The following is a 15,819-nucleotide window of genomic DNA, read 5'->3' as shown; positions in this document are numbered from 1 at the left end:
GATGGAGATGGTATTATTTGACTATTACAGACCTCAGATTGCTTCGCGTTTTTTCTCACTGTTACAATTATTAACCTTTTTAAAGAGGAATTCCAAATAAGCGCAAGTCATCACCTCGTGTTGACTACATTCATGTCCTTTGTATGCATTGTCCATTTAGACGCAAAAGTGACTTCATTTCCATGAAGGTAATCCCAAAACTTTTGGTTATAGATGGAGGTAAACTTGCAATTCTATCACAATCTATGGTGGTTATAATAGTTACGTGTATTTGCACTACGGTTATCTCATAATGTAAAATTTCTTTATATATTAAAAAAATTAAACTGAATTTTAAATCAGTGAGTGCTAGATACAGATTAAACTACGTCGTATTGGTACTCATATACATCACGATTCAGGCACACTCCCTATTAACACAAAAGTGAAAAGTGAGCTCAAGAAAGTGCAAAAATGGAAGCAAATAGCGGAAAATCAACAACAAATGCATCGTCTCTTCGATGGAAAATCCTTCGTCGTAATCTTATTTGTCACTCTTCATCCAATTCAGGTCTAATTTTTTTTTTCACGTACATTCAAACATATATCCGTCTACACACACATGCCCACATAATCAGTTTTTTGAGATTTTTGAACATATGGATTGAATTGTTGTGTCTAAGAAGATAAATCTGAAATGGGTATTCAGTGAATATCAAGGAAACAAACCCATTGGTTCTGTTAAGTAGCTTTACCTTCGGGGTTGAGGTTTTTTTTGCAGATATAGGCATTGTTAAGTATTTTTCTGTTACAAAAAAGACTATTTTTTTTTGCTCAATTGATTTTCTGGGTTTGAATAATTTGGATTGAATTGTTGTGTTTCAGAAGATAAATCTGAAATGGATATTCAGAGAATATCTAGAAAGGCAACTCATGGGTTCAATTTGATACCATTTCATCTGATGAAAGACTGTGTTGAAGAAAATGTGAATCCGATGGATAGCTCGCGGAATGCTACGTTATGCTATACATTGCCAGTTTCTAATGCTTCCCAACTTATTCTACAGTGAGTTTCCATTATGCCTAAGTTGATTTTCCTCTTCTTTTTTGAGTATGGTAAGATAAAGTTCATTTTCCTCTTTTTCACTTCACTTATGGGCTGTGGCGGAGCTAGGTTTTTCACTATGTAGGTTCAAGATATAATAAAAATAGAACACAAAGAAACAGGGGATTCAACATCTACTTATATGTGTATAAAAATGATTTCAACCATATATATAAAATGTAATATTTTATATTTCATCGAATGGGGTTCGGATGAACCCCTTCAACCATCTTGGCTCCACCCCTGCTTATGGGTGGATGTAGTATGAGGGTAGTGGGTGGGCATCCATTACCTTGACTTGAATCACACAGAGGCACCCACATGTTGTCACACTATAAAAGTCTGTGCAGCAGTGATCAAATTCTTACCTTTGTTGAGTCCTTACATGGTATATGGTCTTGGGTAATACTCACTCGTCATGGCACCCCAAGGTCTGGCCTAGTGATCAATGAAGTGGATTGAGAACTATGAGGCCTCAACTTCAAATTCAAGCGGAGACAAAAAAACACTAGGTGGTTTCTTTCCATTTGTCCAACATTTGGTGGACAAAGTTACTAGATATCGATGTTGGTAGGAGGTAGCATGCACCTCGAGAAAATGATTATCCATGAAAAAAAGAAAAACTCACACTTTGTGACCAGTTAAGTCTCATATCGGCAGTGGGATGGAGGATTTGGTCTTCCTATTTGATTTCGACCAATCCTCACCTCATGAGGTAACTTTTGAGGTTGGGTTAGTCCCAATTTGACATCCTTATTTTGATTGATGGATTTGCTTAGTGTTTCCCCTATTCTTTATTTTCAATTACTCCTTCCGTTTCAATTTGTTTGTTTGGGTTTGACTTGACATGGAATTTAAGGAAGAAAAGAAGACTTTTAAATCTTGTGGCCGTAAACTAAATGTATGTAGAATGTGCCAAAATGCTCTTTAATCCTGTGGTCTTAAACATGTCGCGTGAAAAGTTAAAACTAGTGAACCGCCAAAAAAAGAGACGGTCTTTTTAAAATGGACTAAAAAGGAAAGTAAGACAAACAAATGAAATGGAGGGAGTTCTTTTTTTTTTTTGTAATTCCCCCCTGCATTGCTTGGTATTTTCATCTTTTGGCCCTGGATAGTAGGAATTTAACGGAATATGGGGAATAATTCTTTCGTCAGAATGAACTGGTTGATGGTGTTCCCTGATCATCTCTAATGGCTTGACTTTAATGCAGTCAGAGAGCAGATGATATGGCACATCTTAATGACTTTGAGGTCTGCAATAGATATGATATTGACAACACTGGACTTGTTTGTAAGTAATTTTTGCATTCTTCCATTTTTTTTTTCTTTCGTGGAAAAGTATGTATATCTTTCCTTACCAAGAAAAGTCTGTACTTTGTCCTGGTTCTGCTCTAAAATGAGCTGCTTTATCCTTAACCCCTTCATCTGATTATTTCTTGATTCCTCTCCATTAAGCACCAAAGAAATAAAAGTTGATGTCTATCTATCAGACTCACAGACCAGTTTAGTATAATGTTGTTAATTGAGTTGCATTGAGGGTGTGGCTTAGTGGTCAATTAAGTAAGTGCAAACTTTGGAGGTCTGCCTAAGCCTTTGTGGGCAGTAGGTTGTTGAAATTCCTAACAGGAGAAACAACAGTAGGTGATTTCTTCCCATCTGCCTAAGCCTTCGTGGGCAGACTTACCCGGTACTTGTGTTGGTGGGAGCTAGTTGGTACCCGTGAATTAGTCGAGGTGCGTGCAAGATTCCCTGAGCACCGCCATTATCTGAAAAATAATTTCTAAGTTGAATATGGAAATTGTTGCATCTTATTTTCTTAGATAGCTACATGAATATCCTTGTAGTCAGTGTTGGACGGGTATTTATTGCCTGCGTGAATTGTAGCGATGTCAAACTCACTGCTTAGCTAAAGTAAACCACAGTCCAAATGCTGACTGGTATTTTTGACGTTGAGAATCGAAAAAGCATTTGGTGAGGGATTACACTGTAAGTGAGGACCTTTTTTGTAGGAGAACATGTTTTGGTCAATGTAGGTACCTTTTCTCCATTAACAGAAGAAATCTGAATATAAATGTGAAATGAAGAAACAATAAATACTAAAATTGTTATTGAAGTTTTTTGTTTGAGTTCACTAAGTGTAGAGTTAACTTTTCTAATATACCCCACACTCTTGGCTTCTGTTTTAGGTGCCATCTGAACATAACATTCTTTCCAGAAGTTCAGACAGAAAGATCCTATATATTATAGGAAATGCTATTTCTTATTGCTTACCCCTTTGAATCCCCCAGTGAATTGAAGAAGAGGAAATTGGAGTTGGCTAGTTTTTGAATTGAATATGATGAGACTGAAAATAGTATACCTTTTCTCAAAAAATAGATGTTATTTGCAACTATAGAAGATAAAAGACAAAAGCAAACATTGTGATAATAAGCAATCTTCTGAAAACTAAGAACCTCATCACTTTACATACTTCTACATGGCGATGAAGTATTCCATCGACTGCAATTTGATGCTGTGAGCTACTTAGTCATGGCTATATATTGTCCCTTTTGATGATTGGAATTGTCCTCTTGTTAATAGCATAGATTAAGATTTTTTAACTCCGGTCTAAAAGACTAATTTCTTCTGTTCTGGAATAAAGTTTTTTCGTGAACAACTGGATCTTCACGGAGTATTTAGGCTCAAGTCATCTACGGCCCCTTAAGGTTGTCCGCATAATTCACTTAGACACTTCAACTAAGACCTGTACCTATTGAACACCTCTACCGTTCCGAATTTGAACCGTATAAACATATTTTGCCTACATGGCATATTGTTTGTGATTCACTTCAGACAGGCGCGTGAAGGTATTTAATTAGGCATTTTTGTGGAAAATAATACTCTTTCTTCTTCCTCACCTCTTTTCCATCCGTTCCTCATCACACCAGTTTGCCGCTGCCGGCCGTAGATCCTTCTTCTTTCTTTTTTTTCCTCTGGACATTTCCATTCTTTTACCTCCATCATTGCTCCTTTTTTTTTTTTTGCCCCATTGTCCTTCATATTACTTGCCCACCGCCATGGCCGCCATCATAACCGTCATTTTCATCATTTTAATTTGTAGAGGATTGAAGCTTGAAATTTGTTTCTTTAAATCAATATATTTTTTATGTAAATGTAAGCAGTTATAAATCTGACAATTTTTTTTGATGTAACTCCTTTTTTTCTGACAATTTAATAAGAACTTATTTATTTTCCGATAGAATTCGTCTTTCTTGTACCAAAAATGGAACGAAGAAGAAAGTTACAATTTGCTTTGATTATTTAAGAGATCGACGAGAAATAACGTGTTGGAGAACTTGATGGCCAATTCCTCCACAACCCATCAAAAATAGCCATAAATTTTTCAATCCTTCTGCTTTTTCTTTTGATTCTCTATTGCAGATCGGAAGTTCCAAAAATGTTTAAAAACAATATAACATGGGTGGGTTGTCGTGTTATGGGTAGCACCTCCGAGGAAAAGCTGGGTTACGTTTTGGGTTCAGATGGGATAGCAGGGGTGGGGTTACAACCTTTTTTCTTTTTCTTTTATTTTGCAACTTAAAAATAAATCCCTTTTCATTTACTTTATAATACTTTTTTAATAATCTTTTGGACTAAAAAATAACAGATGTCGTTATTTAATTCGTTGAAATGCCATGTCATCGCGTGTGTATTTCACACACTCTATATTTTTAGCTTATTGTCAAATAAATGTTTAAATGGTTCAAATTCAAAGCAGTAGAGGTGTTCAACAGGTACAAATCTAAGTTCAGGTGTCTAAGTGAATTATGCGGACAACTTTAAGGGGCCGTAGATGACTTTATATACTAGAATGTGCATATCATTTAGTATGCCTTAATGGTCCATGTCATGTTTGCTATCATTGCTACTGGTTTGTCATTCTAATTTATAGACTTTCTTGTTGAGCAGGTCAATGGCCGTCAGAGGATGTCCTTGCCCACTACTGCTTGTCACATGCAAGCATTTTCAGGTATTAACAAATGATATATTTCAGATTGGATTATAATATTTTTGGTTGTACCTTCAACTGATTTCAGTTAATTTTCGACTTCTCCAGGGGAAAAAGAGTCATTGAGCTTGGATCTGGTTATGGCTTAGCTGGATTGATCGTTGCAATGACCACAGAAGCACGGGAAGTTTTCATATCTGATGGAAATCCCCAAGTTGTTGATTGTATCCTTTTGATTTAGTGGGGAGATGAGCACTGTAATTTGTTGCACTGATTTTGGTCAATTTCTGGTACAAAAAGGTAAAAGGACAATAGCACTCTGCTTCTACACTTCTTTCTTTCATTACTTTGTGGATTCATTAGTATCCATTGTGTTGAGGCCTTGCTTTTTTATGTCCTGGGGACCAACCTGTATCAGTTAGGATAAATAAGCACAAAGGTTGGTGATTGCTGAACCATGCCTCCTAATCATCTTTGTGCTGGAGCCTGGAGGGATCATTTTCGCAATTATACTGTGTGCTTGTTCAAGGATTTCAGGCAATAAACTTGTGTTTGATCTAAGAGGAAAAATTGTGTATTTGTTCATTTTCCACTTTACTGATCATGCCTCTTGTTTTTGCTTGTCAACTCCAATAGTAACCTAGTAATTAAGCTGTTTGTCATTCATCTGTAGTGTGTTGAAGAATGTAGTTTTTGCTAAGACCTTGTCTTTTTCACCCGTCCATTAGTTGTGCAGTATCCTGAATTCATACTTCATACTTTTCTCTAGTCTAAGATATAGATTGGTAATCATGCAGTTAATCAAATTTACCGGTAACGTTTAAAGGAGTTGTCAGTCTCTATTTGCTTCTAGTTACACAAACAGTGATTGATCTCCAAGCTTTACTGTTGTCCCAATCAGTTTACTATCAAACATTGCGCAAGGTGTCCAAACTTAGTTAGTGATCAATAACTGGATTGCTTCACATATCTCTTAACTTCAGATGTACTTAACATTCAGATATACAGTGTAATGTGAATGCCAACTCTGGTTCGTTTGGTGGTACGGAGGTGAAGCCATTGATGCTGCACTGGGGTCAGGAAAAAGACTCTGATATCTCCAACACATTTGATGTCATCATTGCAAGTGACTGGTAGTTGTCTTGTTTCTTACTAAACTGTTCTTTTCCTCATTGAGTATTCTGCTGTAGGTTGTAAATTGAGTGCATCGTATCTCTGAGTCATTGTTTTCTCAATGGCTAATGAATGCTAACTTGGAGAACATAAATCCCTATGATTTATACAAAATTGTATAACGACCATGCTGGCAACCTAACCTTTCCACGGTACTATGTGCTCAAATTTGGTCAAAGAAACCCCCCCCCCCCCGGTTGGGATCTACCTATAAGGCATGGGAGTTCATTTCTTATCTTTGTCACCTAAGCCTTTCATGTACACAAGCAAGAGAACAAAAGACGGATCTTTTCCTTTTGGTCTGCTAAAGTTACTCTGTAGTTTTACTTCATTTGTCATTTGCAGCACTTTCTTCATAGAGTTCCATGGAGCACTCATCCGAACTATCAAATCACTGTTAAAAGAGGAAGGTCCTTCTGAAGCCATACTTTTCAGCCCCAGAAGAGGCAACTCACTGGACAAGTTTCTCAGAGAAGTTAAAGATAGCGGCTTGCATTTCAGCACAGATGAAATGTACGATGCAGAAGTTTGGAGGCGTCATCAGGGGTTTGTCGAGGGTGATGATTCCTGGCCAAATTATGAGATGGATCATTGCTATCCTTTACTGGTCAGAATTACGCGATGAAGACTTAAAGTGCAGGTTTACTGTGTCCAGTATGCTTGTTTTGTACATACAAAACTATAAAAAGCTAGCTCAGAGCTTATATACTATGAAATATGAACTGATTCCACTATGGACAAGTTACTGATGTAACAGTTTATCAAAATTTTGATATTCAGAACCCATAAAACTTTAGTTCTTTCACTTTGTTGAGAAGAAATGATTTGGTTGTGTTTTGAATATAAACTCCAAAGCACCAACTGATGATACTAACTATTTCTCTAACGGAAATGGAACATACAGTGGTGGAATTAGCTTGCGATAACGCTCAGCACCTGCTCATCACAATATTGTCATGTCTTCCTTGTTCTATTGGCTATCACACATGACGTTTCAAGTTTAAGTGTATATCTATGTATTATGACTTAATTATTTCAAATACTAAGCTATTTAATTTCTACCTTTTCCTTGAAAATTTACTACACATCAATTTATTTTGTATTTATAATTTGTTGTCTCTAAATTTAGACCAAAATTTTAGTTCTTTATTTAAAGGGACTATTAAAGTTGAAGATAAATTGATAATGAGAGTGTTTTAACTTTTAATGAACTATTTCATTCGTTTGAATTTTGCTTATCTTGTTTTACTTAGCATGGAGTTCAAAAACGACATACTTACATAAATATACCCTTTAAACTTGGCTTTATTTCATATTTATATCCTCCAACTTTGAGTGTGTACAAATAGACACTTAAACTTGTATAAAGTTGAACAAGTATACACATGAGTCTTATGTGGCATAATACACATAGGACACCACGTAGGACGCAAAGCCATGTAGGATGCCACATAGGACGTGTGTGTATATTTGTTTAATTTTATACAAGTTTAAGTGTCTACTTGTGCACACTCAAAGTTGGAGGACATAAATATAAAATGAGGCAAAGTTAAAGGGCATATTTATGTATTATGCCTTTAAAAAATAAATAAAACTTTTAAATCTTGTAGTTTACACTAAAATATGTTGAATGTATAAAAATGTCATTTAATCGGGTGGTTGAAAACATGTCACGTAGAAAATTGAAGTTAAAGAGCTGTTAAGAAGGAAAGAGACATTTTATTTTTTTTGAAACAGACTAAAAAGAAAAGTAAAACAAACAAATTGAGACGGGAAATATAAAGCATAATAATAAAAAAGTTAGGGGGTACAACAATACAATTTGGTATAGTTTGGGGTCTGAATTGAGATTTTTGAAAATACAGGGATTCAACAAAACTCAGTCGGATAGTTTGTCGTTTCTCTCAGTTCGGAACTCGAAATATTTTTAACCCCTAATCCTCCCGCCGGCTGCTGTTCACATCTTCGTCACCGGAATCAGGAAAGTGAAGAAGAAAAAACCAAAAGTAGTAAATTAATTTTGTAGTTTTGAATCTCACTTTTGAAGCAATGGATGAAGAAATGTCGAATTCAGCGCGGAGAATGTCTATGAGAACTCGTAAAGTTGCTCCAAAAATGGCTGCTGCTCTTGCCAGTTCTGATAATAGAACACAGGTACTCTAAATACCTTATGTTTTCACCCAAATTTTGGATATCCTGCTAAATTTGGTGATCTATAGTTGTTTTTTTTTTCGTTGTCGGAGTAGGCTATGCTAGCGCGGCTTGATGCTTTGGAAAGTGATAATGCAGTCGTGGAACCTCAACTACTTGATGATGATGATGAAGCTTCTCTTGACGATGAGGATCAAGGTTTTTTCTTTTCTTTTCTGTTCCTTGTTTGTTCATAAATGTGTTAAATATGTGAAAATGTTACTGCTTCGAACAAATTTTAGCTTCTCTGGAGTTGAATTTGTTCTTCAGTTGTGAGTTTTCCATAATGTAGTTGGTCAGAAGTTTCAATCAAGGAGGAGGGTCGTGATAGTTTAATGGTTGTAGTAAAAATAGTCTAAATATGGTAAATTCCTCTTAATACTAATTTCATTAGTCTGGATGCTCTACATCCACTAAAATGGGCTTGAATGAGCCGGAATAGATATGAAATATTTATGTTTCTTGAGTAATAGATAGGAAATGGATATTCACCAACACTCTGCAGGATATCATACATCTATAGGATTTGGTGATTAGTTTGCTTAGTAAAGAACGGTATAAAGAATTATGGACTTGTGCATTCTAGATTTCAGTGTTACTGCTTTCACAAGTTTTAGCTTTGGAGGTGCATTTGTTCTTCGTTTGTGAGTTTCCCTTAATATAGTTGGTGAGAAGTTTCGATAAATGAGGAGGGTTGTGATAGGTTAACAGTTGGAGTAAAAATAGTCTAAGTATGGTGAATTCCTCTAAATACTGAATTCATTAGTTGGGATGCGCTACATCCACTAAAATGGACTTGAATATGGGAAATAGATATGAAATATTGGTATAACTGCCCCAGTTAATTTAAAATTGAGGCATAGTTTTGATTTGTTGCTGTTCATATTCCTTCCGCTTAAGCAATATAGGACTGAGAAAGCAGTTTTTGTTATTTATGCCAGCGTTATGTTTCACAAATAATAGATAGGAAGATAGATCTTTCACCAACACTCTACAGGAAATCATACTTTCACAGGCTTTGGTGATTAGTTTGCTCAATAAAGGATGGTATGAATAATACATGGACTTGTGCATTCTGTATTACAGATTGTACATTTACAGGCTTTAGTTGATTCATATGTTCAATAAGGAGTGCTTCACATAGCTGTAATTCACTTCTGTTTGCATGTTCATTGAAGTTGAGCCTGCATCACTACATATACAGTGGCTACGAGTAAAGTATATATTTGTGGGACTTGATGCTCTTTTTGTCAGAGAGTGTAGTTGTCTATCTAGAAAATCATTGCTGTTGAACGAAAAACAAACGATTTGTGGGACTTTATTCTCTTCTTGCGCCTGATGGCTTAATGGTCGATCCAAAGAACCATTACTGTTAAGCTCTTTACAGAAGCTAGTGACCGCCTGACCATGAGCAAAAAGAAGAGATAGAGAAAGAAATGAAAAGAATATACCTTCTTCTACTATTTTCATTTTTAGGATCTATTTGTTAGGTTTAATTCAGAAAATAATAGCCCAGAATCAAGGGCAATAAAGTTTTCTATTGACTATCTTTATCTTGTTATTTTCGTTTCCTTCTATCTTTTTCATCCCTTCATCAAACTTCTTTTGTTATACCTTTTCTTCCAGTCTTTAGTGGAGGATGTATATGCTCCTATTCCTTTCTTCTCTTCCAATTATAACTATAAAATTTTCTGACTTTTTCACTTCAATTTATTTATTTTAATTCCAGTATTTCATAAGAAGTACCCAAAAGGCACAAAGCGGAAAACTCGCCAAGCTAAGGCACTTGAGAACAAGAGAGCCCCCAAATCATTCCTTGAGCTCTTGAATGAGGTATTAGATTTTTCCAAGGCTAGTAGATGTTTTTTTTTCCTCTGCTTCAATGACATAAATTAACCTCACTGTTCTACTTGTGAAGGCAAACCTAGAGTCCTTGCCACCACATGTGCCAACCTATTTAAGAGCAGCAGTAGGACCTCCAAGTTCCATCGCTCGACGTCATTTCTGCACAGTTTGTGGTTTCTCCTCGACCTATACATGTGTGCAGTGTGGGATGCGCTTCTGCTCAATCAAATGCCGGACCATTCATAATGATACTCGATGCTTGAAATTTGTTGCTTGATTGGTGAGAGTTGCAACCTAAATAAATTGGATGGACATGCTGAAGCTTTTTTCTCATGTCCTGTAGCATTTGCTAGTTTCATGTTTATATAGCTTATGTACATATTCAGGTACTCTGACTAATCTGGCTTTCTTTGGAAATATTGGACTGTGTCCTTTTTCTCCGAAGCATATTTGTTGTTACTCAAGCTCCTTCTAGGGTAATGTTTTGTTCAGCTTTTATAGGTGATTTCTTTGCCCAGATCTATAGATGTTTGAATGAAGATGTTATCCTAAGTGACTAGTCGAAAAAGTAAAAAGATGCCATCTTATGTGCAATTTGGCCGTTCTTTTCAGTTTTTTATACGAGCAGCTACAAATATCAAGAATTATATGAACATTACTTTCATAGTATGCAAGCAAGTAACTAAAATCTGCATGTTGGCTGGAGGCGATAAAAGCTTCTAGACTTGTGGTCAGGCAATCTATTCAGAGTATGCCACTCCTAATGATCAAGCTTGTCAAAGTGCTCTCTTTGCTTTGAGCTTACTTTTTTCATAGATTTGTTTTTCTGTTCTTAAAACATGTTTTTACTTGCCTTTTTGACAGTTGTGTTAACTTGCCTTCCCCAATATGTTTTTCACTGCTCTTTGCTCGTTTTGCTGTCAAGTGTTCCATTATTTTACTGGGAAATGGAGCTAGATGGGGTCTGTCTGTTGAAACTTTAATACCGTTAGTCATTTCCTTTTTGCTTGTCTTTCATCCTGGAAGCCATTTCAATTCTATTTGTCTCCATTACCAGATAATTTGCTTTTTTTGTGCTTCATTCTTTACTGCAGTTATCTCTTTGCTCTTATTACTGCAGAAGGCAAGGTATAAACTTGCATCTCTACATGTTGCTGCCAATAATTGTTTAATAGAGTGTCAAATCATGTAGGTAGGCACCCAAGAGTGTGGCCTAGTGGTCTATAGCTTTTCGTCGTGTATTCAGTGATCAATATTTGTTCCTAAATAGCTTCTTTCAAATGTGCTTCTGCATCCTTGATAAATGTCTTGGTAGGAGATATGATTTCTTGGAACTTTGATTTATATAAACAATCCTTACCCTTGCTAGTAAATTTCATTAAAACACTTGAACTATAGTTTGTTTCAATTGAGCACCTGAACAAGTGATAAAGTGAAAATTTTATGTTTGTGTTCTCAAGCGCCCATTATCGCATAAAACATGCACCCTCCTTTAATTACACATATCAACATCAATTTAGCGTATAACTTTCACTAATATAAGGTCACTTTGATTGAAAAGTTTTTTATTCAATTGTAGTGCATTCTTGATTATAAAGACAAATCAATGAACCAGCATTTTTATTACTTATCTGTTCTCTACTAAGATTGTAATAGTTTCATGCTTTCTGTAGGAATGAAACTAAACACTATAATTTCGAGTCACCTATCCAGTTGGGGCAGAGCTAGGTATGGCCGAACCCCCTTCAGTGGAAAATTTCACTATTTATACATGGTTAAAATTATATTTTTGTGTATACACAGTAGATGTTGAACCCCTTTTGGCTTCTTTGTGTGTTTACTTCTTTCATATTTTGAAATCCCTTGGTGAAAATCATGGCTCCACCACTATTATCCAATATGTGAGTGACCTCGCCCTACGGATCCTCTTTGTTCAATGGGGAGGGGTTACACTATTATAAATGATGATATATAGATTTAAAAAATGGACTATGAAAAAGTAAAGAGGGTTTCACAGTAGCTCAAAGCCCAGAAATCATGTGTCAAGATCAATGGAACTATTTCATATATAATTAAATCAAATGTGTATATTAAAATTTAAAACTAATAGTATTATATAAGTTGGACATAATATCTAAAACCGATCAAAATTTAGTGCACCCATCCTTCCGAAATTCAAGATACGCCTGTGTATAAGATCAATGCAACTGCTTCATATCCCAAACTGCTGCTAAAATAGTGATTATCAAGCTTGTCAAGAATGGTGATGGACTATTGGTTAATACGCCGCGGCTCGTGGCCGACGATCCGTCGCCAGCACCTCCTCCAGGTGATTTAGGGCTGCAACATTAAACCAAAATTATAAGACGAATGATAATTATCAAGGAACAGAAAAAGTAATTTAATGTTGAGAGTAATGTGTTTAACTTATTGAACAGAGTTCTAAGGTCGGTCTTGTGACTCTTGGATGCCTCGTGATTTAGTAATTTCCTTGAGGTGGGGATGGTGGGGTCAGTTCATGAATTTTCTTATTTCTTACGAGTAGAAGATTATGTAAACACTTGGTCGAAACCCATGATAGCTAAGTGCAATGTTAGTTAAATGTGGCCTAGACTTTCATGGCTTAAATTGTCATGAGTTATGATAGTTGATAGTTCAGATATGAAACTCAAAGTTACCTTTTAGGAAGTCCAACATGTAAATAACCTATCGCAATCCCAATAAGTAAGGAGGGATGTGAATGAATTCAGAACTCGTAAACTTAAAATCTTGTGTATGTCTCTAGACACAACAAGTTAACCAAAACAGAGGAAGCAAGTTTGTTGCATACCTATCAGAAGGAACAGGGCAAAAGGTGATAACATAATCTGCAGAACCACAAGTAAATGTACTGGTGCCATCATCATAAGCATAGCTATAAGCTCGCGGACATGCCCTCTTGAAGAACGATGAGTACTCCGTTGGTTTACAGGTATCAGGAGTCGCGTATGATCCACTACAACAATATTTTGGATCACCAAACGCTTCACAAGCGCTCTTACATCCCACACACTCACTACTTAAGCTATTCATCATTTTCTTCAGCTCATTCGGGCATGACCCGTTAAGATCAACAACACAACCGGTTGTTGAACAGTTTCCAACTCCGCCTTGTGGAGTTATAAGCATTGGTAAGTTATAACCATCCACAAGGCTAACATCGTAGAAATCAAGCCCTCCAGCACCATTCAAGGTGAACTCCGCCAGAGTAGCTGGCGGAGCAGCTCCAGCTCCGGAACATTCCACTGTTCCGGAGCCACAATCGCCTGTTGCACAGGCAAATTTGCCTGTGGACGAATCTTGGGAACAGAAAGTCCGACCCCATAAACGACCCGACCAGCCCGTTGGCACGGAAACCGAAACGGACTGGCCGGGGTTTAACATGAATCCTGTTGGAGAAAGTTGAGCTGTGCCTGCACCTGATAAAATTCCAGGCCATACTTGATAATTGCACTGACTTACTAGTGTAAATGTTGCTGATAAGGCCTCTGTTTCATTTATTAAAAAAAGAACAAAATGAAAAATATTAGTCAATCAATCAACTACGTCTCAATCTTAAATTAATTGACATCGACTATATGGATTATCTTCAATCAATCAATCAAGTTCCCAAATAACTTTTGTTTGGACCTTGTAAACAAAATCTAATAATTTTGATCTAAATTTTGTATTTGTCTTAAGAAACTCATTGAATATATACAAATAACTTATTAGAATCCAATAGGAATCTTCAGATACTTACTCCGCCTCTCTCTCTATATAAAAATTCACTAAAATATCTATAAAAATTTGACGGTTAATACCGTTATTATTATACATTGACTTGAGATTATTATATTATTTATTTGCTCTACTCTGAATAGTCAAATCCAAACACAGAGACATTTAGTATATAAACTTGATCAATTTAACTTTTTTTAGCACTGAATATCGTAATTATTATAAGAAATTATGGATTACGAATTCAATATACCATCAAATTTTACATAGAAGAAGTTAAAAAAATGTCACCTGAAATTAGAATGATGAAACATAAGAAAAAGAAGGCAAGAGAAACTTGAGTATTCATCATCCTTTGTGTTATGAGGAAAAATATAAATGTGTGAAGAAGGCAATGTGGGCACGTAAAAATAATATGAAAAAAATAAGTGGACAATTTGATGATGAAATATTAAGATGATATTTAAATTTATACTAGTAAAAAAATATTGATTTTTGTTATGGAAAATAAAAAAGGATGATATATATAGAAAGTATTTTGGAGGGACATTGGAGGAAAATATTACTAATAATAATGTAGGTCGGCAATTGTTTTTGTTAAGTAAATATGTTATATTAAGAAAATATTTACTATTTATAGTAAGAATATTTTCTTTTTTACTTAACATTTATAATACATATAAAATACAGTTTTAATATATAATACAGAGAATAATTTATATAACATATATAATACAAATTTTGTTGCTGAGTAATATATTTATCACATATTTTAATACACTTATAAATATTGTGTCGATTTCTTACCAAACAAACATAATATATTTTTAGAATACTATAAATACACTTATATTGCATGAACAGTTCACTTTTAGTATATATTATAATACACTTATATTGCATGAACAGTTCACTTTTAACATATATATATATATATATATATATATATATATATATAGTGCGGATTTATCATAATATTGTTATGTATTGCTATAAATAGTGATAAATTAAAAAATATTGTTAAAAAAAGTAATTATTTATTAAATAGTACCCACCCAAGTAATTTTTCCTATATTAGTACTCTCTCTGTGTACTTTTACTTGTTCGTTAAGATTATACAAGAATATTAATTATAGTAAAGTATGCATTTTATTTATTACTCTCTTCGTTTCAATTTGTTTGTCTGATTTTTATTTCTCATTAAATTTTAAGAAATAACAAAAACCTTTTAAAATTTATATTCTTGAACTTTGAATTAAATGTTTTCGAGTTAAGACTCGAGAAATTTTTATTCATAATATTAAACCTTGTTAATTGTAATTTTAGATAAATCACTATGTTAATTCAGATGAATACTCAACATAATTGTTAGCAATACCATAATCCTAAAAAATTTCATCTTAATTACTCTTAAGCTCTGTATATTTGTCCTTGATTACTAGCTAACTTTAATTTGATAGTTTACCTTTTCTTTAAGTTAGTTTGTAATAAAAAATCACCCTTTGGAAAAATATTTTGTTTAATTAATTAACTATGTTTACTTGTATGCTATGTAATATAGGAACTAAGTTATGTCTTAAACAAACTTTCCGTGTCTATTATTATAAGTTTAGTAGGAATTAAGCGACATATAATGCATATAAAGGTAACAAATTTGGTCCAAACCCATTTAACTCGCCCAATTCGCGTAGAATTAAATGGGTTGGATAAAAAAAGTACTAAATTTTACACAAATCTCATAATGTTAAAAGCTAATTACATCATATTTCTACTATTTTCC

General features: G+C 34.7%; 3 protein-coding genes across 4 annotated transcripts; 2 read left to right on the top strand and 1 right to left on the bottom strand.

Annotated features, from left to right (window-relative positions):
• The first annotated feature begins 409 nt into the window (after positions 1-409).
• On the top strand, positions 410-7,139 carry LOC125830237 (calmodulin-lysine N-methyltransferase). 2 transcript variants are annotated; one of them, XM_049509447.1, is made up of 7 exons: positions 410-550; positions 868-1,045; positions 2,296-2,375; positions 5,033-5,093; positions 5,181-5,296; positions 6,073-6,205; positions 6,591-7,139. In XM_049509447.1, the coding sequence occupies exons 1-7, from the start codon at positions 454-456 to the stop codon at positions 6,868-6,870; spliced, it is 945 nt and encodes a 314-aa protein (XP_049365404.1). In that variant the 5' UTR covers positions 410-453; the 3' UTR covers positions 6,871-7,139. The 2 variants fall into 2 exon arrangements, with proteins under 2 accessions (XP_049365404.1, XP_049365403.1); XM_049509446.1 differs by having other exon boundaries at positions 865-1,045.
• A 1,062-nt stretch (positions 7,140-8,201) lies between these two features.
• On the top strand, positions 8,202-10,815 carry LOC125830231 (SWR1 complex subunit 6). The gene is made up of 4 exons (XM_049509438.1): positions 8,202-8,399; positions 8,492-8,594; positions 10,165-10,268; positions 10,354-10,815. Exons 1-4 carry the CDS (start codon positions 8,295-8,297, stop codon positions 10,555-10,557), a joined length of 516 nt encoding a protein of 171 aa, XP_049365395.1. The 5' UTR covers positions 8,202-8,294; the 3' UTR covers positions 10,558-10,815.
• Positions 10,816-12,347: 1,532 nt separating this feature from the next.
• On the bottom strand, positions 12,348-13,815 carry LOC125830229 (thaumatin-like protein 1b). Its single transcript, XM_049509436.1, has 2 exons — positions 13,111-13,815; positions 12,348-12,620 (listed from the first exon to the last, which is right to left on the bottom strand). Exons 1-2 carry the CDS (start codon positions 13,701-13,703, stop codon positions 12,479-12,481), a joined length of 735 nt encoding a protein of 244 aa, XP_049365393.1. The 5' UTR covers positions 13,704-13,815; the 3' UTR covers positions 12,348-12,478.
• Between the last annotated feature and the right edge of the window lie 2,004 nt (positions 13,816-15,819).

Source organism: Solanum verrucosum, unplaced genomic scaffold (assembly GCF_900185275.1).
Source record: "Solanum verrucosum unplaced genomic scaffold, falcon-dt-bn FXZP01000072.1, whole genome shotgun sequence".
Taxonomy (NCBI): Eukaryota; Viridiplantae; Streptophyta; class Magnoliopsida; order Solanales; family Solanaceae; genus Solanum; species Solanum verrucosum.
Note: the sequence above shows the minus strand (reverse complement) of the source record. Positions and strands in the feature narration are given on the sequence as shown.